Source organism: Oncorhynchus mykiss, chromosome 4, assembly GCF_013265735.2.
Source record: "Oncorhynchus mykiss isolate Arlee chromosome 4, USDA_OmykA_1.1, whole genome shotgun sequence".
NCBI lineage: Eukaryota > Metazoa > Chordata > Actinopteri > Salmoniformes > Salmonidae > Oncorhynchus > Oncorhynchus mykiss.
In genome coordinates, this window is record NC_048568.1 from 8,237,009 (window position 1) to 8,256,103 (window position 19,095).

At 44.7% G+C, this 19,095-nt stretch overlaps 1 protein-coding gene across 2 annotated transcripts in view; it reads right to left on the minus strand.

The window, feature by feature from the left end:
- The window catches only part of LOC110522024 (acyl-CoA:lysophosphatidylglycerol acyltransferase 1), an 85,170-nt gene that overhangs the window by 13,764 nt on the left and 52,311 nt on the right, over positions 1–19,095 (minus strand). Inside the window, exons 5-6 of one of the 2 annotated variants that reach the window (XM_036975553.1) lie at positions 13,739–13,865; positions 9,295–11,290 (exon numbers count right to left, since the gene is read on the minus strand). In XM_036975553.1, the coding sequence (XP_036831448.1) occupies positions 11,170–11,290; positions 13,739–13,865 (248 nt within the window). In that variant the 3' untranslated portion in view covers positions 9,295–11,169. Of the gene's footprint in view, positions 1–9,294; positions 11,291–13,738; positions 13,866–19,095 lie in introns of those variants that run through there. The other variant, XM_036975552.1, reaches the window with a different exon arrangement.

Below are 19,095 nucleotides of genomic sequence, written 5' to 3' on the forward strand. Positions count from 1 at the left end.
GTATTAAAAAGTGGAAAACTAGAATGTAATATGAATGTTAGGTAGGTAGCTAAGTTACCTGAAAAGTTCATTAGCCACACACTCACCCAGCGACCAACACAGGCATATTCAAATAACGTTAATGTCTTCATTATGTTATATTTGTCAGAAAGCCTGCGTGAGGTCTGAGTAAAGTGTCAATTATTATTATTTTACCTTAATATAACTACGCAAGTCAGTTAAGAACAAATTCTATTTTCAAATGACGGCCTAGTGGGTTATGTGCCTTGGACGGATTTTTACCTTGTCGGCTCGGGGATTCGATCATGCAACCTTTCGGTTACTAGTCCAACGCTCTAACCACTAGGCCACCTGCCAGCCCAATCATTTATGTTACGCTGCATGTGTAATTTATGTAGACAGTAGTAGCATTCATTTATTGCACATTTGTATAGTACACTGTATAGCTGTACTGTAAAGTATACTGTAAAGATGTACTGTATCGCTGTACTGTATAGTAGACTGTACAGCTGTACTGTACAGTAGACTGTATAGATGTACTGTATAGATGTACTGTATAAATGTACTGTATGATGTACTGTATAGTAGACAGTATAGCTGTACTGTACAGCTGTACTGTATAGTAGACCGTATAGTAGACTGTATATCTGTACTGTATAGATGTACTGTACAGCAGACTGTATAGTAGACTGTATAGCTGTATTGTATAGTAGACGGTATAGTATACTGTATGTACTGTATAGCTGTACTGTATAGCAGACTGTATAGATGTACTGTATAGCAATACTGCTTGGCTGAATAGTATAGTAGAATGTATAGATGTACTGTACAGTATAATGTATGATGTACTGTATAGCAGACTGTATAGCTGTACTGTATAGCTTGCACTGTATAGATGTACTGTATAGCAGACTGTATAGATGTACTGTATAGTATACTGTAAAGCTGTACTGTATAGTAGACTGTATATATGTACTGTATAGTAGTATTGTATAGCTGTACTGTATAGCAGACTGTATAGTATACTGTATAGTATACTGTATGTACTGTATAGTAGACTGTATAGATGTACTGTATAGCTGTACTGCATAGCTGAATAGTATAGTAGAATGTATAGATGTACTGTACAGTAGACTGTATGATGTACTGTATAGTAGACTGCATAGTAGACAGTATAGCTGTACTGTATAGCTGTACTGTATAGTAGACCATATAGTAGACTGTATAGCTGTACTGTATAGATGTACTGCATAGCAGACTGTATAGATGTACTGTATAGCTGTACTGCTTGGCTGAATAGTATAGTAGAATGTATAGATGTACTGTACAGTAGATTGCATGATGCATGACTGTATAGCTGTACTGTATAGCTGTACTGTATAGTAGACTGTATAGCTGTACTGTATAGCAGACTGTATAGTATACTGTATAGTAGACTGTATAGCTGTCTTGTATAGTATGCTGTATATATGTACTGTATAGTATACTGTATAGCTGTACTGTATAGCTGTACTGTATAGCAGACTGTATAGTATACTATATAGTAGACTGTATAGCTGTACTGTATAGCTGTACTGTATAGTAGACTGTATAGATGTACTGTAGAGTAGACTGTATAGATGTACTGGATAGTAGACGGTACTGTATAGTAAACTGTATAGCTGTACTGTATAGTAGACTGTACAGCATAGATGTACTGTACAGCTGTACTGTATAGACTGTATAGATGTACTGGATAGTAGACGGTACTGTATAGTAAACTGTATAGCTGTACTGTATAGATGTACTGTATAGTAGACTGTATAGTAGTACTGTATAGCTGTACTGGATATTAGACTGTACAGTAGACTGTATAGGAGACTGTATAGTACACTGTATAGATGTACTTTATAGTATACTGTATAGATGTACTGTAAAGTAGACTGTATAGATGTACCGTATAGTATACTGTATAGATGTACTGTATTGTAGACTGTATAGTAGACCTTATAGATGTACTGTATAGATGTACTGTATTTGCTGCACTGTATAGCTGTACTGTATAGTAGACTGTGTAGATGTACTGTATAGTAGACTGTATAGTAGACAGTATAGCTGTACTGTATAGATGTACTGTATAGTAGACTGTACAGCATAGATGTACTGTATAGTATACTGTATAGCTGTACTGTATAGATGTACTGCATAGCAGACTGTATAGATATACTGTATAGCTGTACTGCTTGGCTGAATAGTATAGTAGAATGTATACTATATAGTAGACTGTATAGCTGTACTGTATAGCTGTACTGTATAGTAGACTGTATAGATGTACTGTAGAGTAGACTGTATAGATGTACTGGATAGTAGATTGCATGATGTACTGTATAGTAGACTGTATAGTAGACTGTATAGCTGTACTGTAAAGATGTACTGTACAGCATAGATGTACTGTATAGTATACTGTATAGCTGTACTGTATAGCAGACTGTATAGTATACTGTATAGTAGACTGTATAGCTGTCCTGTATAGTATACTGTATAGTATACTATATAGTAGACTGTATAGCTGTACTGTATAGATGTACTGTAGAGTAGACTGTATATATGTACTGTATAGTAGACTGTACAGCATAGATGTACTGTACAGCTGTACTGTATATACTGTATAGATGTACTGTATAGTAGACTGTATAGCTGTACTGTATAGTAGACTGTATAGATGTACTGGATAGTAGACGGTACTGTATAGCAAACTGTATAGCTGTACTGTATAGTAGTACTGTATAGCTGTACTGGATATTAGACTGTACAGTAGACTGTATAGGAGACTGTATAGTATACTGTATAGCTGTACTGTATAGTATACTGTATAGATGTACTGTAGAGTAGACTGTATAGATGTACCGTATAGTATACTGTATAGTTGACTGTATAGCTGTACTGTATAGTAGACTGTGTAGATGTACTGTAGAGTAGACTGTATAGATGTACTGTATAGTAGACTGTACAGCATAGATGTACTGTACAGCTGTACTGTATAGACTGTATAGATGTACTGTATAGTAGACTGTATACCTGTACTGTATAGATGTACTGTATAGTAGACTGTACAGCATAGATGTACTGTACAGCTGTACTGTATAGACTGTATAGATGTACTGTATAGTAGACTGTATACCTGTACTGTATAGATGTATTGTATAGTAGACTATAGATGAACTGTATAGCTGTACTGTATAGTATGTAGATGTACTGTATCATAGACTGTATATACATACTGTATAGTAGAATGTATACAGTGAGGGAAAAAAGTTTGATCCCCTGCTGATTTTGTACGTTTGCCCACTGACAAAGAAATGATCCGTCTATGTTTATTTGAACAGTGAGAGACAGAATAACAACAAAAAAATCCTGAAAAACGCATGTCAAATTGATTTGCATTTTAATGAGGGAAATAAGTATTTGACCCCCTCTCAATCAGAAAGATTTCTGGCTCCCAGGTGTCTTTTATACAGGTAACGAGCTAAGATTAGGAGTACACTCTTAAAGGGAGTGCTCCTAATCAAAGCTTGTTACCTATATAAAAGACACCTGTCCACAGAGGCAATCAATCAATCAGATTCCAAACTCTCCCCCATGGCCAAGACCAAAGAGCTCTCCAAGGATGTCAGGGGTAAGTAGTACAAGAGTAGAGTAAACAAGTAGTACAAGAGATGAGTCAATGTATCTATAATAATCACCAGTCAGATGATAGTAGTAGACAGGAGTACAAGAGATGAGTCAATGTTTCTATAATAATCACCAGTCAAATGATAGAAGTAGACAGTAGTACAAGAGAAGAGTCAATGTTTCTATAATAATCACCAGTCAAATGATAGAAGTCTACACTAGTACAAGAGATTAGTCAATGTTTATTGATATAATAATCATTGCCATTCAGATCAGAAATGGTTAGTAATCCACTCCTGAACATAATGGCAAGAAACACCACTTGTTTACTGATAATATTGATTTCATGTTCACTCTGGTGCGGAGAGAGAGAGAGAGAGAGAGAGAGCGAGAGAGAGAGAGAGAGAGAGAGAGGATGCCGACAGGGCAGGGAGAGAGAGAGAGCATGAGGATGCCGACAGGGCAGGGAGAGAGAGAGAGCATGAGGATGCCGACAGGGCAGGGAGAGAGAGAGAGCATGAGGATGCCGACAGGGCAGGGAGAGAGAGGGAGCATGAGGATGCCAACAGGGCAGGGAGAGAGAGGGAGCATGAGGATGCCGACAGGGCAGGGAGAGAGAGGGAGCATGAGGATGCCGACAGGGCAGAGAGAGAGAGAGCGAGCATGCTGACAGGGAAGGGAGAGAGAGAGAGCATGAGGATGCCGACAGGGCAGGGAGAGAGAGAGAGCATGAGGATGCCGACAGGGCAGGGAGAGAGAGGGAGCATGAGGATGCCGACAGGGCAGGGAGAGAGAGGGAGCATGAGGATGCCGACAGGGCAGGGAGAGAGAGGGAGCATGAGGATGCCGACAGGGCAGGGAGAGAGAGGGAGCATGAGGATGCCGACAGGGCAGGGAGAGAGAGGGAGCATGAGGATGCCGACAGGGCAGGGAGAGAGAGGGAGCATGAGGATGCCGACAGGGCAGGGAGAGAGAGAGAGCATGAGGATACCGACAGGGCAGGGAGAGAGAGGGAGCATGAGGATGCCGACAGGGCAGGGAGAGAGAGGGAGCATGAGGATGCCGACAGGGCAGGGAGAGCGAGGGAGCATGAGGATGCCGACAGGGCAGGGAGAGAGAGGGAGCATGAGGATGCCGACAGGGCAGGGAGCGAGAGGGAGCATGAGGATGCCGACAGGGCAGGGAGAGAGAGAGAGAGCGAGCATGCCGACAGGGCAGGGAGAGAGAGGGAGCATGAGGATGCCGACAGGGCAGGGAGAGAGAGGGAGCATGAGGATGCCGACAGGGCAGGGAGAGAGAGGGAGCATGAGGATGCTGACAGGGCAGGGAGAGAGAGGGAGCATGAGGATTCCGACAGGGCAGGGAGAGAGAGAGCGAGCATGCCGACAGGGCAGGGAGAGAGAGGGAGCATGAGGATGCCGACAGGGCAGGGAGAGAGAGGGAGCATGAGGATGCCGACAGGGCAGGGAGAGAGAGGGAGCATGAGGATGCCGACAGGGCAGGGAGAGAGAGGGAGCATGAGGATGCCGACAGGGCAGGGAGAGAGAGAGAGCATGAGGATGCCGACAGGGCAGGGAGAGAGAGGGAGCATGAGGATGCCGACAGGGCAGGGAGAGAGAGGGAGCATGAGGATGCCGACAGGGCAGGGAGAGAGAGGGAGCATGAGGATGCCGACAGGGCAGGGAGCGAGAGGGAGCATGAGGAAGCCGACAGGGCAGGGAGAGAGGGGGAGCATGAGGATGCCGACAGGGCAGGGAGAGAGAGGGAGCATGAGGATTCCGACAGGGCAGGGAGAGAGAGGGAGCATGAGGATGCTGACAGGGCAGGGAGAGAGAGGGAGCATGAGGATTCCGACAGGGCAGGGAGAGAGAGAGAGCGAGCATGCCGACAGGGCAGGGAGAGAGAGGGAGCATGAGGATGCCGACAGGGCAGGGAGAGAGAGGGAGCATGAGGATGCCGACAGGGCAGGGAGAGAGAGGGAGCATGAGAATGCCGACAGGGCAGGGAGAGAGAGGGAGCATGAGGATGCCGACAGGGCAGGGAGAGCAGGTGACATGGAGGTGAGTGAGAAAAGGAGCAAATATTGATGGTTAAGAGCGAATAATGTTAATTTAATTTATGTTCCTCTAAGTATGGCTTCTCGTGTATCTCAGATAATACAATCAAGAGAGTGAGTTTGAGACAATAGCAGACAGACATGCCAAATCAGACAAATGTGAATGTCAAACCCTATCAAATATGACACTACTTTCAGGAGAAATGGTTAAAAGATTATACTTGGCTCCATTACAGACCCTCCTTAAAGAGGGTCCACTGTTTCTATTGTGCTAAATACTTGGCAACACAAAAGTCTCAGCTTGCGTGAAAAGCAGATTCAGCTTTTGTCAAGACTGGCTTTCAAAATTGGTCGGCGGCACTGGAGACATTTAGTGCGCATAAAGACAGCCAATGTCACAAATTACCTGTGATGACTCAGATTCAGAGGCCAAAGCCTGTTGATGTGCAACTTTCACGTGAGCTTGAAAGACATCAGCAACAAGTGAGGAGAAATCTAATGAAGAATGTTGGGGGTGTGAAGTAGTTGGCGCGGCAAGGTCAGGCTTTTCGAGGCGTTGATAAGGAGAGCGGGAATTTCAGCCAGCTTCTAAAGTACAAGGCAAAGGGCGATGCAGAGATGACCATCTGGCTGAAAGGTCACTTTGATTTCACCAGTCCCCAAATGCAAAACAACATTTTGAAGCTGCTGAGCAAAGAAATTGTATTGGAAATAATATCATTGCCAGTGGTCCAGTTCGCACTTATCATTGATGGCACCCGGGATGTATCAGGAGTTGATCAGGAGTCAATATGTTTGAATGATGCACCTGGGATATATCAGGAGTTGATCAGGAGTCAATATGTTTGAATGCACCTGGGATATATCAGGAGTTGATCAGGAGTCAATATGTTTGACTCTTTGTAGATGCAGATCTACAACCAAAGAAATAATTCCTGGGACTCTATGAAGTGTCAATGACAAGGCAAAATATAGCCAAGATGGCATGTGACCAAATCAAATTAAAGTTTATTTGTCACGTGCGCCGAATACAACGGGTGTAGACCTTACAGTGAAATGCTTACTTACAGGCTCTAACCAATAGTGTGGAGGAAAAAAAAGTGTGTGTGTGTAGGTAAGTAAAGAAATAAAACAACAGTAAAAAGACATTTGACAATAAGAGTAGCAAGGCTATATACAGACACCTGTTAGTCAGGCTTATTGAGGTAGTATGTACATGTGGGTATAGTTAAAGTGACTATGCATATAAGATAAACAGAGATTAGCAGCAGCGTAAAAGAGGGGTTAGGAGGGGGCACACAATGCAAATAGTCCGGGTAACCATTTGGTTACCTGTTCAGGAGTCTTATGGCTTGGGGGTAAAAACTGTTGAGAAGCCTTTTAGTCCTAGATTTGGCACTCCAGTACCGCTTGCCATGCAGTAGTAGAGAGAACAGTCTATGACTGCGGTGGCTGGGGTCTTTGACCATTTTTAGGGCCTTCATCTGACACCGCTTGGTATAGAGGTTGTGGATGGCAGGCAGCTTTGCCCCAGTGTGTACTGGGCCGTACGCACTACCCTCTGTAGTGCCTTGCGGTTGGAGGCCGAGCAATTGCCGTACCAGGCAGTGATGCAACCGGTCAGGATGCTCTTGATGTTGCAGCTGTTGACCCTTTTGAGGATCTGAGGACCCATGCCAAATCTTTTAAGTTTCCTGAGGGGGAATAGGCATGGTCGTGCCCTCTTCACGACTGCCTTGGTGTGTTTGGACCATTCTAGTTTGTTGTTGATGTGGACACCAAGGAATTTGAAGCTCTCAACCTGATCCACTACAGCCCCGTCGATGAGAATGGGGACGTGCTCGGTGCTCCTTTTCCTGTAGTCCACAATCTCCTTAGTCTTGGTTACGTTGAGGGATAGATTGTTATTCTGGCACCACCCGGAAAGGTCTCTGACCTCCTTCCTATAGACCTCCTTCCTATAGTCTACCGTTGTGTCGTCAGCAAACTTAAATGGTGGTGTTGGAGTCGCGCCTGGCCATGCAGTCGTGCGTGAACAGGGAGTACAGGTGGGGACTGAGCACGCACCCCTGGGGAGCTCCAGTGTTGAGGATCAGCGTGGCAGATGTGTTGCTACCTACCCTCACCACCTGGGGGCAGCCAGTCAGGAAGTCCAGGATCCAGTTGCAGAGGGAGGTGTTTAGTCCCAGGTTCCTTAGCTTAGTGATGAGCTTTGAGGGTACTATGGTGTAGAACGCTGAGCTGTAGTCAATGAATAGCATTCTGACATAGGTGTTCCTTTTGTCCAGGTGGGAAAGGGCAGTGTCGAGTGCAATAGAGATTGCATCATCTGTGGATCTGTTGGGGCGGTATGCAAATTGGAGTGTGTCTAGGGTTTCTGGGATAATGGTGTTGATGTGAGCCATTTCCAGCCTTTCAAAGTACTTCATGGCTACGGACGTGAGTGCCACGTGTCTGTAGTCATTTAGGCAGGTTGCCTTTGTGTTCTTGGGCACAGGAACTATGGTGGTCTGCTTGAAGCATGTTGGTATTACAGACTCAATCAGGGACATGTTGAAAATGTCAGTGAAGACACCTGCCAGTTGGTCAGTACATGCCCGGAGCACACGTCTTGGTAATCCATCTGGCCCCACAGCCTTGTGAATGTTGACCTGTTTAAAGGTCTTACTCACGTTGGCTACGGAGAGTGTGATCACACAGTCGTCCGGAACAGCTGATGCTCTCATGCAAGCCTCGGTGTTGCTTGCCTCGAAGCGAGCATTGAAGTGATTTAGCTCGTCTGGTATGCTCGTGTCACTGGGCAGCTGTGCTTCCATTGTAGTCTGTAATAGTGGGCAAGCCCTGCCACATCCGACGAGCGTCGGAGCTGGTGTAGTATGATTCAATCTTAGCCCTGTATTGATGCTTTGCCTGTTTGATGGTTCGTCGCAGAGCATAGCGGGATTGCTTGTAAGCTTCCGGGTTAGAGTCCCGCACCTTGAAAGCGGCAACTCTACCCTTTAGCTCAGTGCGAATGTTGCCTGTAATCCATGGCTTCTGGTTGGGATATGTACGTACAGACACTGTGGGGATGACGTCCTCAATGCACTTATTGATAAAGCCAGTGACTGATGTGGTGTATTCTTCAATGTCATCGGAAGAATCCCGGAACATGTTCCAGTCTGTGATAGCAAAACAGTCCTGTTGAGCATCTGCTTCATCTGACCATTTTTTTAAAGACCGAGTCACTGGTGCTTCCTGCTTTAATTTTTGCTTGTAAGCAGAAATCAGGAGGATACAGTTGTGGTCAGATTAGCCAAATGGAGGGCGAGGGAGAGCTCTGTACGCATCTCTGTGTGTGGAGTACATATGATCTAGAATTTTTTCCCCTGTGCTGTTCTATCCTGCCTGCCGTGTATCCCGCTAGCTGAATATCCATGTCGTCATTCAGTCACGATTCCATTAAACATAGGATATTACAGTTTTTGATGTCCCGTTGGTAGGATATTCGTGATCGTACCTCATCTAGTGTATTGTCCAATGATTGCACGTTTGCGAGTAATATTGACGGTAACGGCAGCTTTCCTAGTTGCCTTCTGCGGGTCCAGACGAGGCATCCGGCTCTTCTTCCTCTGCGTTGCTTCCTTTTGCGAATAATTGGGATACCTGCCCTGTGGGTTGATTGGAGAATATCGTGTGAGTCCTGCTTGCTGCTGCTGTTGTTGTTGAAAAAATCTTTGTCTAATCCGAGTTGAGCAGGAGTCAATATGTTTGAATGCACCCAGGATATATCATGATGTGTCTAGGCCTTCCTCTGTCCCAACTTCCAGGACAAACCTATGACGGTGCCACAAACATGGCTGGTTGATTGCAGGGGGTGCAAGCCATTTGAAGGAAAGAACAACCGCTGGCTGTGTATTGTCACTGTGGTCCACCCTGAGTGAACTTAGTTACGCAGGCTGCCTGTGTAGCCTCTCCACTAGTAAGAGATTCAATGGATCTGGTGCATGAATTGGGGGGCTTCTTTAATCAATCTGGCAAGTTCAAGGTGATTTTCCAAGAAATCGCAAAATCAAAGCATGGTTTCACCTTGTTGAAACCTCTCTGTCCCACCAGGTGGACTGTTCGCACCCCTGCCATCCGCTCAGTTCTCAGCTAGTTTGAGTCAGTGCTGACAGTCCTTGAAGAAATGGCATCATGCAGCTCATCTGACACTTCAACTAAAGCTAATGGTCATCATGGAACATTTCTAAAAGGGAACACTGTGCTCAGCCTTGTAATGGCTGAAGACCTGATGGGGGATTTGGAGTGCCTGAACACCTCCCTGCAGCTTAGGAAACAGACCGTTTCAGGCATGTTGAAGGCTGTGGACCACGTCAAAACAAGAATGCATGACAAGCGAACGGAGGAGCACTTTGATGTCTTGTTCGCAAAGCAACTGCTATGGCAACAAAGTTGGACCTATAACCTATTCAGATGCCTCATTTCCGCAAACCTACAAAGCGTTACACCGGTCAGGCTGCAGCCCTTATACATCCGTATGCCCAGTTTTTGTACAGAGCCCAATTCTACAATGCCTTGTGAATACTCAATTCATAGAGAGGTTTGATCAAGCTGGATTCCACAAGCTGTAGCAGCTTGAACATGTGCAGCTACGCGGAGACATAGACAAGGTGGTAGACGAGTATCCTGAATTGGATTCAAGACTACTGCAGGTCCCAGTGGCCATGTTTGGGGCTAATTACACATGTCAAAAGAGCTCAGATGTTGCTAGCATTTTGGGGAAATGGTGCCAGATGTGAGAGGTCTCTTCAGTCAGATGGAAGCTTTAGTAAGGCTTCTTCTGCTGGCCGTCCCTGCCTCCTCTGTAGAGGCTGAGAGGAGTTTTAGTGCCCTGAGGAGGCTGAAGACATGGCTTAGATCATCCATGAGTCAAACAAGGCTGAATAATGTGGCCATGTGTCACGTGCACCAGGAGAAACTGAACCTTGAAGGAATATGCCAGTCTTTTATCGGTGTCAACGAAAAGCGCAAAAAGGCCTTTGGATCCTTTGCTTGAAGAATGGCAAGTCAAAACACATGTCATTGCCTGGAGAGGAGATGAGAGGATAGGAGAGGAAAGGAGAAGAGATGACCGGAGAGGAGAATATAGGACCAGAGGAGGATAGAGGGCTGGAGAGAAGAGGAGAGCAGAGCAGAGCAAATGACCCTGCTGCCCACCCAAGTTTACTTGTAAATAAAAACAACAATTTGCTAAACCTTGGCCACAATATCTGGACTTGTCTTGATATAACAATGCATAGATTTCTGTTTATATGATTATGGTTATACTTTATTCATCCGTAATCTCTGCCATTTACATACAATGAGACAAGAAAAGGTAACAAATAAAAAAGAGCAGTGTAATACAATACACTATTAGACATTATTGTAAAAAACGAAATAAGAAGTTCATCGCATGTGTTAGTGAATTTTTTCATATTTTAGAATGGCAGGAAATTAGTTTTACATAAAAAAAATATATATATATAATCCAGGGGGAGGGCAGACCACCCTGCAGATTTGGTCACCCCCAATGTTGATTCCATGGCTACGGCCTTGACACTAAAAGGGTAAAAAAATAATAATGTTTAGAGCAAAACTTCCAAGGATCAGGGCATTCAAGGTGGGAGGTAGTAATGTCATCGGCCTCCCCCCTTGCTTGAGGAGCAATAGAGATCACTTGTGCTATTATTTATTTTACCTTTATTTAACTAGGCAAGTCGGTTAAGAACAAATTCTTATTTTCAATGACGGCCTAGTGGATTAACTGCCTGTTCAGGGGCAGAACGACAGATGTGTACCTTGTCAGCTTGGTGATTTGAACTTGCAACCTTCCGGTTACTAGCCCAACGCTCTAAGTAAATCAAGTATTAATTATTATTTTTATTTCTCATTTAACTAGGCAAGTCAGTTAAGAACAAATTATTATTTACAATGACGGCATAGGAAAAGTGGGTTAACTGCCTTGTTCAGGGGCAGAACTGCATATTTTTACCTTGTCAGCTCTGGGATTCGATCTGGCATGCTTTCGGTTACTGGCCCAACACTCTAACCACTAGGCTACCTGCCGCCCCAATGGGGTGAAAAGGAGATTTGAGTGCCACATTCATATCAAGTGTGTCATGATGACTCATGTTGACACGAGGCCAGCCCAACTTCAATGGAGTGGGGGAATTCCTAACGCCGCCACACCAACTGTAGGCTTCGACATGAGGATATATTCCTACCTTTTATGTTGCTGCTTTATCCTCTCTGTCTGTACAGAAGTGAGGGCGGCTCCTTAATGCAGTTAGGGTGGCTCCATACTTCCGACTGGACTGTGTCACGTGAAAAGGCGTTACTATGGAGCAACAACATCTCCATGTCCCTTCTATGCAAAATTAGCAGTAATTGCATTACAGTGGCACTCCAGGCTCCTTTTCACCTCTTTTATCATGTGAATTACTTCACAATAGCACAGCACACTACAGTAGGTGGTGCAGGTATCCTCATTATGGGCTGTGTAGGTCCTCAAATGTCCTCTATTGTTCAAAATAGTAGAAGAGTATTTCATTTTTTATATTTTACTTTTAACCCCTTTTTCTCCCCAATTTCGTGGTATCCAATTGTTAGTAGTTACTGTCTTGTCTCATCGCTGCAACTCCCGTACGGACTCGGGAGAGGCGAAGGTCGAGAGCCATGCACTGCTTCTTAACACAGCGCGCATCCAACCCGGAAGCCAGCAGCACCAATGTTTCGGAGGATTCACCGTACACCTAGTCAGCGTGCACTGCGCCCGGCCCGCCACAGGAGTCGCTAGTGCACGATGAGACAAGGATATCCCTGCCGGCCAAACCCTCCCTAACCCGGACGAACGCTGGGCCAATTGTGCGCCGCCCCATGGGCCCCCCGGTCGCGGCCGGCTGCGACAGAGCCTGGGCTCGAACCCAGAGTCTCTGGTGGCACAGCTAGCACTATGATGCAGTGCCTTAGACCACTTGGGAGGCCCAGAAGAGTATTTTTAAAGACCTTACACGGAACCCAAAACGGCTGCGCGCGATCACAACACGCAGGTTAAAATATCAAAACAAACTCTGAACCAAGGACATTAATTTGGGGACAGGTCAAAAAGCATTAAACATTTATGGCAATTTAACTAGTTAGCTTGCACTTGCTAGCTAATTTGTCCCATTTAGCTAGCTTGCTGTTGCTAGTTAATTTGTCCTGGGATATAAACATTAGGTTGTTATTTTACCTGAAATGCACAAGGTTCTCTACTCTGACAATTAATCCACACATAAAACTGCCAACCGAATCATTTCTAGTCATCTCTCCTCCTTCCAGGCTTTTTCATCTTTGAACTTATATGGTGATTGGCATCAACTTTCATAGTATTACCACGACAACCAGCAACACAGTTCGTCTTTCAATCACCCACGTGGGCATAACCAATGAGGAGGTGACACGTGGGTACCTGCTTCTATAAACCAATAAGGAGATGGGAGAGGCAGGACTTGCAGCACGATCTGCGTCAGAAATAGGAATGACTTCTATTTTAGCCCTTGGCAACGCAGACGCTCGTTGACGCGAGCAAGCATTGTGAGTGCAATAATTGAATAACATATAATTCTAAATTTATTTTGCAACGCTCGCGCACGTGACTCAAGCGGTGTCGTCAGGGTATTATAATCTTCTAGAATACAAGTCGTCTTTAATGAGAATGGCCAGAGAATGATAGGTAGAAACTGCTGAGGGAAGGACATACGGAACCTGCTGTACACAGCAGAGGCAGAGAGTGTTGGTGACAGGCAACAGCAACCACCCTCTGTCTAATTAATCCATCATTACTAGATCTTAACAACAAGAGCCTTCCATTTTCTATGAGAAAGAGTGCCAGACAAAGATATAGGTACCGCAACCTGGCCAAAACTAACCCAACCTCTGATACTCAACAAGTGAGAGGGTGAGAAGCGGAGAGCGAGACAGACAGAGCAAGAGAGAGGTGTCAGTGTAGTTAGGCTCAGTCCTTACCTGTAGTGTACGTGCGTGACTGTGGGAGGTCTGTAGCCAAAGATCCACGTCTGGATGTCCATGGGCCTGGCTTTGGAGTACGCTATGGTCACGTCCACCACCCACTGCAGGCCTTTGGGTTTACTACCTGCACAGACAGACAGAGAAAGTTAAGACATGAATGAGATGGCATCATATGCAGACAGTGAGGGAGAGATGGGGGCAGAGAGGGAGAGATGGGGGCAGAGAGAGAGAGAGCGAGAGAGATGGAAGGGAGAGAGAGAGAAAGTGTCTCTCTTTGGAACAAACTCACACGCACAGACAGCGCTGTAAGGGGTGTGTGTGTTTGTCAGAGAGGGTTGTGTGTCCTCAGGGCTGTGACAGAGAGGACAAGTGAAGCTGAGGGCGTTCAAACCATCAGGCGAGGAACGTCTGGCACAGACATACAGGCCGGGTTTGAAAACATTAATAGCGGTCAAATCCTTGATTCCTCCGTCCTCGTTTATTTAATTCCTTTTCATAGCCCGCTGGAAGGAAGGATCTATGGTCCCTCAGTCAGACCTCCTCCTCCAATGAGCTTTGAAAGGAATTGAGGAAAGGACAGAGGAAGCAAGGATGAGGGCACAGCCACAGAGCCATTACTCCACTCCATCACTCCTGGGTTGCATCCCAAATGGTACTATTCCATATAGGCCTGGTCAAAAGTAGTGCAGTATAAAGGGAATAGGGTGCCATTTGAGACGCAGACCTGGTTTAGGAAGGCGTCACAGGGGCCTCTGATCTATGACATAAGGCTGCATTGGCCTACCAATATAGATGTGGCCTGTGTGAGTGAGTGTAATATGTGAGTGAGTGAGTGTAATATGTGAGTGAGTGAGTGTAATATGTGAGCGTAATATGTGAGTGAGTGAGTGTAATATGTGAGTGAATGAGTGTAATATGTGAGTGAGTGAGTGTAATATGTGAGTGAGTGAGTGAGAGAGAGAAGGATTGTGGATGGCTTGCTTAAGTGGCTGACTGGGTAGTGTTTGTGTGTGTGCGCTCGCTCGCGCATATGTGCGTTACCAGATGGCGAAGGCAGGAAAAAAAACTGAGGTGGAAAAAAAGATTGCCAGCTCACGCAGGTCTTTTAGAATGTAAATCACTTAAGAGCACTTGTCAACTGCCGTTTCAAAACGTTGCTAAGATTAACCCAGACAGAATTACACAAGACCAGAGTGCTGATGCTGGCCAACAGAACACCTATTCCGAGGTGGGTAATGTTAATGCTGGACAACAGAACACCTATCCTTGGGTAGGTAATATGTAGGTAATTGCTTGGCGCCAGCTCCGAAACAGGCGTGTTGCCAAGCTTTCTCTACATCCATGTACACCAGCGACAAACAATACTGTAATGACAGCACAGCCACTCATTTGATAAGACATCGGAGTAGCCTGGCTGCTGTAAACAGTTATGGAGGGAGCATACACAGGGATCCCAAATGGCACCCTATTCCAAATATATAGTGCACTACTTTGGACCAGGGCTCATGGGTAGTAGTAGTGCACTATATAGAGAATAGGGTACCATTTAAGATGCAGGCAGGGACAAATGTCTCCTTGGCAAAAAGGATAGTCAGGCCACACTTTTAACCAATCAGGAGGTTCCTTGTTCATACCTTCTACTGAACCAGGGGTTTAATAGACACCTGTGATTGGCCACTGGCACACGGGAAAATCCCATATAAAGTTTACTAAAACCAGCCAGTAAGCATGCAAGTGACTTTTCCACTTAACCATATTACACGTTTGAATAATGGAACCAAACCACATTACACTCTTGAATAATGCAACAATTCCCAAGCATGTGCAGACAAAGGATTTACTTTCTCGTCTAGAGGCTACACATTACATTTTTGCTTCAAGAAAAAAAGCACACAGTTGCTAACAGCATGTCTTTAAGTAACGCTAGCCTATCAAAGATGAATGATTAACCCTCCCATACGAATATAAAAGTACAACAGGCATACCTTACAACATACCAGTCTTCATTTTTAGCAATATCATGCAAATCAGTACATGTAGTAAAAGCAAATTGCAACTGAAAACGTGGGTATAAGTGAATTCATAAGTGAATTCATATCCACCAACCCCCCCTTTTCATGCCTCATGATTTGTCAACTCATGCACAATTAATCTGCACTTCAGTCTGATCAACTGTAGCCTTCTGATAACCACAGCTGCAGGTAGCCTAGAGAAGCCAATGCGCTCTGATCACATCTGGGCCTGGCTAGGGGAAACGAAGCAGTAACGTCATGCATCTATAGCCTAAGCTGTGTATTTGTAGCCTAAAATAGATCCATATATTTACGTTAATTTTAAATAAATTGACTGGAATAATTAAATCACCACAATAGTCATGACATACTGTATGAGAATATATATATTTTTTATTACAGATACAAAGGCCTTGCATAAACATAAAGCTAGCTCAGCCTAGTTAGTTATATTGTCCATCTGCAGTCGTCTCTGTCTGTAGCTAGGTTTCCATCCAATTGGCGACAGATTTTCATGCGAATATCCCAAAAATCTGCAAATATCCCAAAAATCTGCATTTTCCCAGCAGAGGTGTGTTTCCATTAAACTGACTTGTTGCAGATAAAAGGCGGTGTGTGATGACACAGTGAACATAAAAATACCTTTTGCAGGTAAATTCCCATGTACTGTCACGTTTCTTCAAAATCGAACCCAGAAGCAGACCAGGACAAGGAGAGTAGGAAGAAGGTGAGTATTTATTTACAAGTGAAAGTGAATGGTTAGATATATCCAGGTGGCGTAGCGGGCTGCGGTGGTGACTAGATGGGAGTAAATAGGTGTATCCAATGGGGAAGCGGAATCCTCCGACGACCATGCGGGAATGGGGTAAATGATCCGGGTGAGTAATGTTCATGGCTAACGATCCGGCAGGGAATGGATGTCAGGTCCGGGCTTATGAAGAGGAGAGATGATGATCAGGACCAGGTGTGCAGATAGCTGATGCGATACAGGTGCGGGTAATCAGAAACCCCAACTGGCTACATTGCCCGGCAACCAGACAGGGTGCGTTCCAGGACGCCAGAAAAAACACTCCAGGACAGAACTAGGCAGAAAACAGACTCAGGAAACGGGATTCGTGCCATGTACGAAAAAAAAGTTTCCATCTCATGGTTCTCACACAAAAAAAAGATGCTGCGTTATTTTTTAAATGTATTTATTTAACCTTTATTTAACTAGGCAAGTCAGTTTAAAAACAAATTATTATTTACAATGACGTCCTAACAAAAGGCAAAAGGCCTCCAGCCGGGACGGGGGCTTGGGATAAAAACTAAATAAAAATACTATATAAATATAGGACAAAAACACACATCACAACAAGAGAGACAACACTACAAAAAGAGAGACCTAAGACAAAAACATAGCAAGGCAGCAACACGTGACAACACAGCATGGTAGCAACACAACATAACAACATGGTAGCAGCACAAAACATGGTACAAACATTATTGGGCACAGTCAACAGCACAAACGGTCAAGAAGGTAAAGACAACAATACATCACACAAACCGCTACAACGGTCAGTAAGAGTGTCCATGATTGAGTCTTTGAATGAAGAGATTGAGATAACTGTCCAGTTTGTGTGTTTGTTGCAGCTCGTTCCAGTCGCTAGCTGCAGCGAACTGAAAAGAGGAGTCGACCCAGGGATGTTTATGATTTTTAAAAATTTAACCAGGGAGGCCAGTTGAGAACAAGTTCTCATTTACAACTGCGACCTGGCCAAGATAAAGCAAAGCTGTGCGACAAAAACAACAGAGTTACACATGGAACAAACAAACGTACAGTCAATAACACAATAGAAAAATCAATCTGTATACAGAGTGTACAAATGAAGCAAGGAGGTAAGGCAATAAATCGGCCAATAGTGGCGAAGTAACTACAATTTAGCAATTTACCCTGGAAGGATATATGTGCAGATGAGGATGCGCAAGTAGAAATACTGGTGTGCAAAAGAGCAGAAAAACAATATGGGGATGAGGTAGGTAGTTGGTTGGATGGGCTATTTACAGATTGGCTGTGTACAGCTGCAGTGATCAGTGAGCTGCTCTGACAGCTGACGCTTAAAGTTAGTGAGGGAGATATGAGTCTCCAGCTTCAGTGATTTTTGCAATTCGTTCCAGTCATTGGCAGCAGAGAACTGGAAGGAAAGGCGGCCAAAGGAGGAGTTGGCTTTGGGTGCTGCTACAGTGACCAGTGAGATGAGATAAGGCGGAGCTTTACCAAGCAAAGGCTTACAGATGACCTGGAGCCAGTGGGTTTGGTGACGAATATGTAGCGAGGACCCGCCAACGAGAGCATACAGGTCACAGTGGTGGGTAGTATATGGGGCTTTGGTGACAGCACGGATGGCATTGTGATAGACTGCATCCAATTTGTTGAGTAGTGTGTTGGAGGCTATTTTGTAAATGACATCGCCAAAGTCAAGGATCGGTAGTATAGTCAGTTTTCCGAGGGTATGTTTCAAAAGCATTATCATTTATATTATACTATAGAAGTGTTGGGCTGAACGAGACAATTCTGTTTACACTGCCCTGCCTTGGAGGGGGGCAGCTGTTGTGCCAGTGTTGTGCACAAACTCCGGAGGTAGCACTCCAGACAGGAGATTTCTGCAACTCTACATTACAATAATGTCTCTTGAGTATCGGTACCTCTGAGAATAGCCCCTAAGCCAACAGCGAGATGCTCGACCGCTTGCTTGTCACGGTTCTGGGTTCAAACAGTCTCTGTGCTGTTGTGGGTGACAGTATTTACCCCAGGTGACGTTGTGGAGCCGATACACAGCCGTGATGGTGCTGCGCTCACATTCACATCAGATCCCATTTCCTCCGAGAGGCCCATTGTCTGCTGTGTGAGTCAGATGGCTGAGGCTCTAGGTACGGTCAGAAAGAGAGAGAGCCCTGTGCCTGTGTGTGGAATCACCATTTTGGGTAGCTATTTGCAGTTATTCCGTTGCGTACTATGATTAGGCTTTAAAAAGGAAAGATTTACCCATTTCTAATGTTATCGTTTTGTGCATCTCTGAGCGATGTTCTATCGATTCCCGGGGTCATTTCATGTTTATCTGAGCGATTCAGCCGGTATGACGTAGCATTACAATAAAGCCACTCTCACTATACTGGAAGTTAATAGGAATACAACTTCCAGATACCGAAAACATCTAGCGTACATGTCAGATTTCAATTCTGGCTAATGTCAGGTTGTCTTCTCTCGAATGAGTCATTGATCATATTTGTGTGATATTCCTACCTTGAGAAATGTAGCTCAGTTGGTAGAGCATGGCACTTGTAACACCAGGGTAGTGGGTT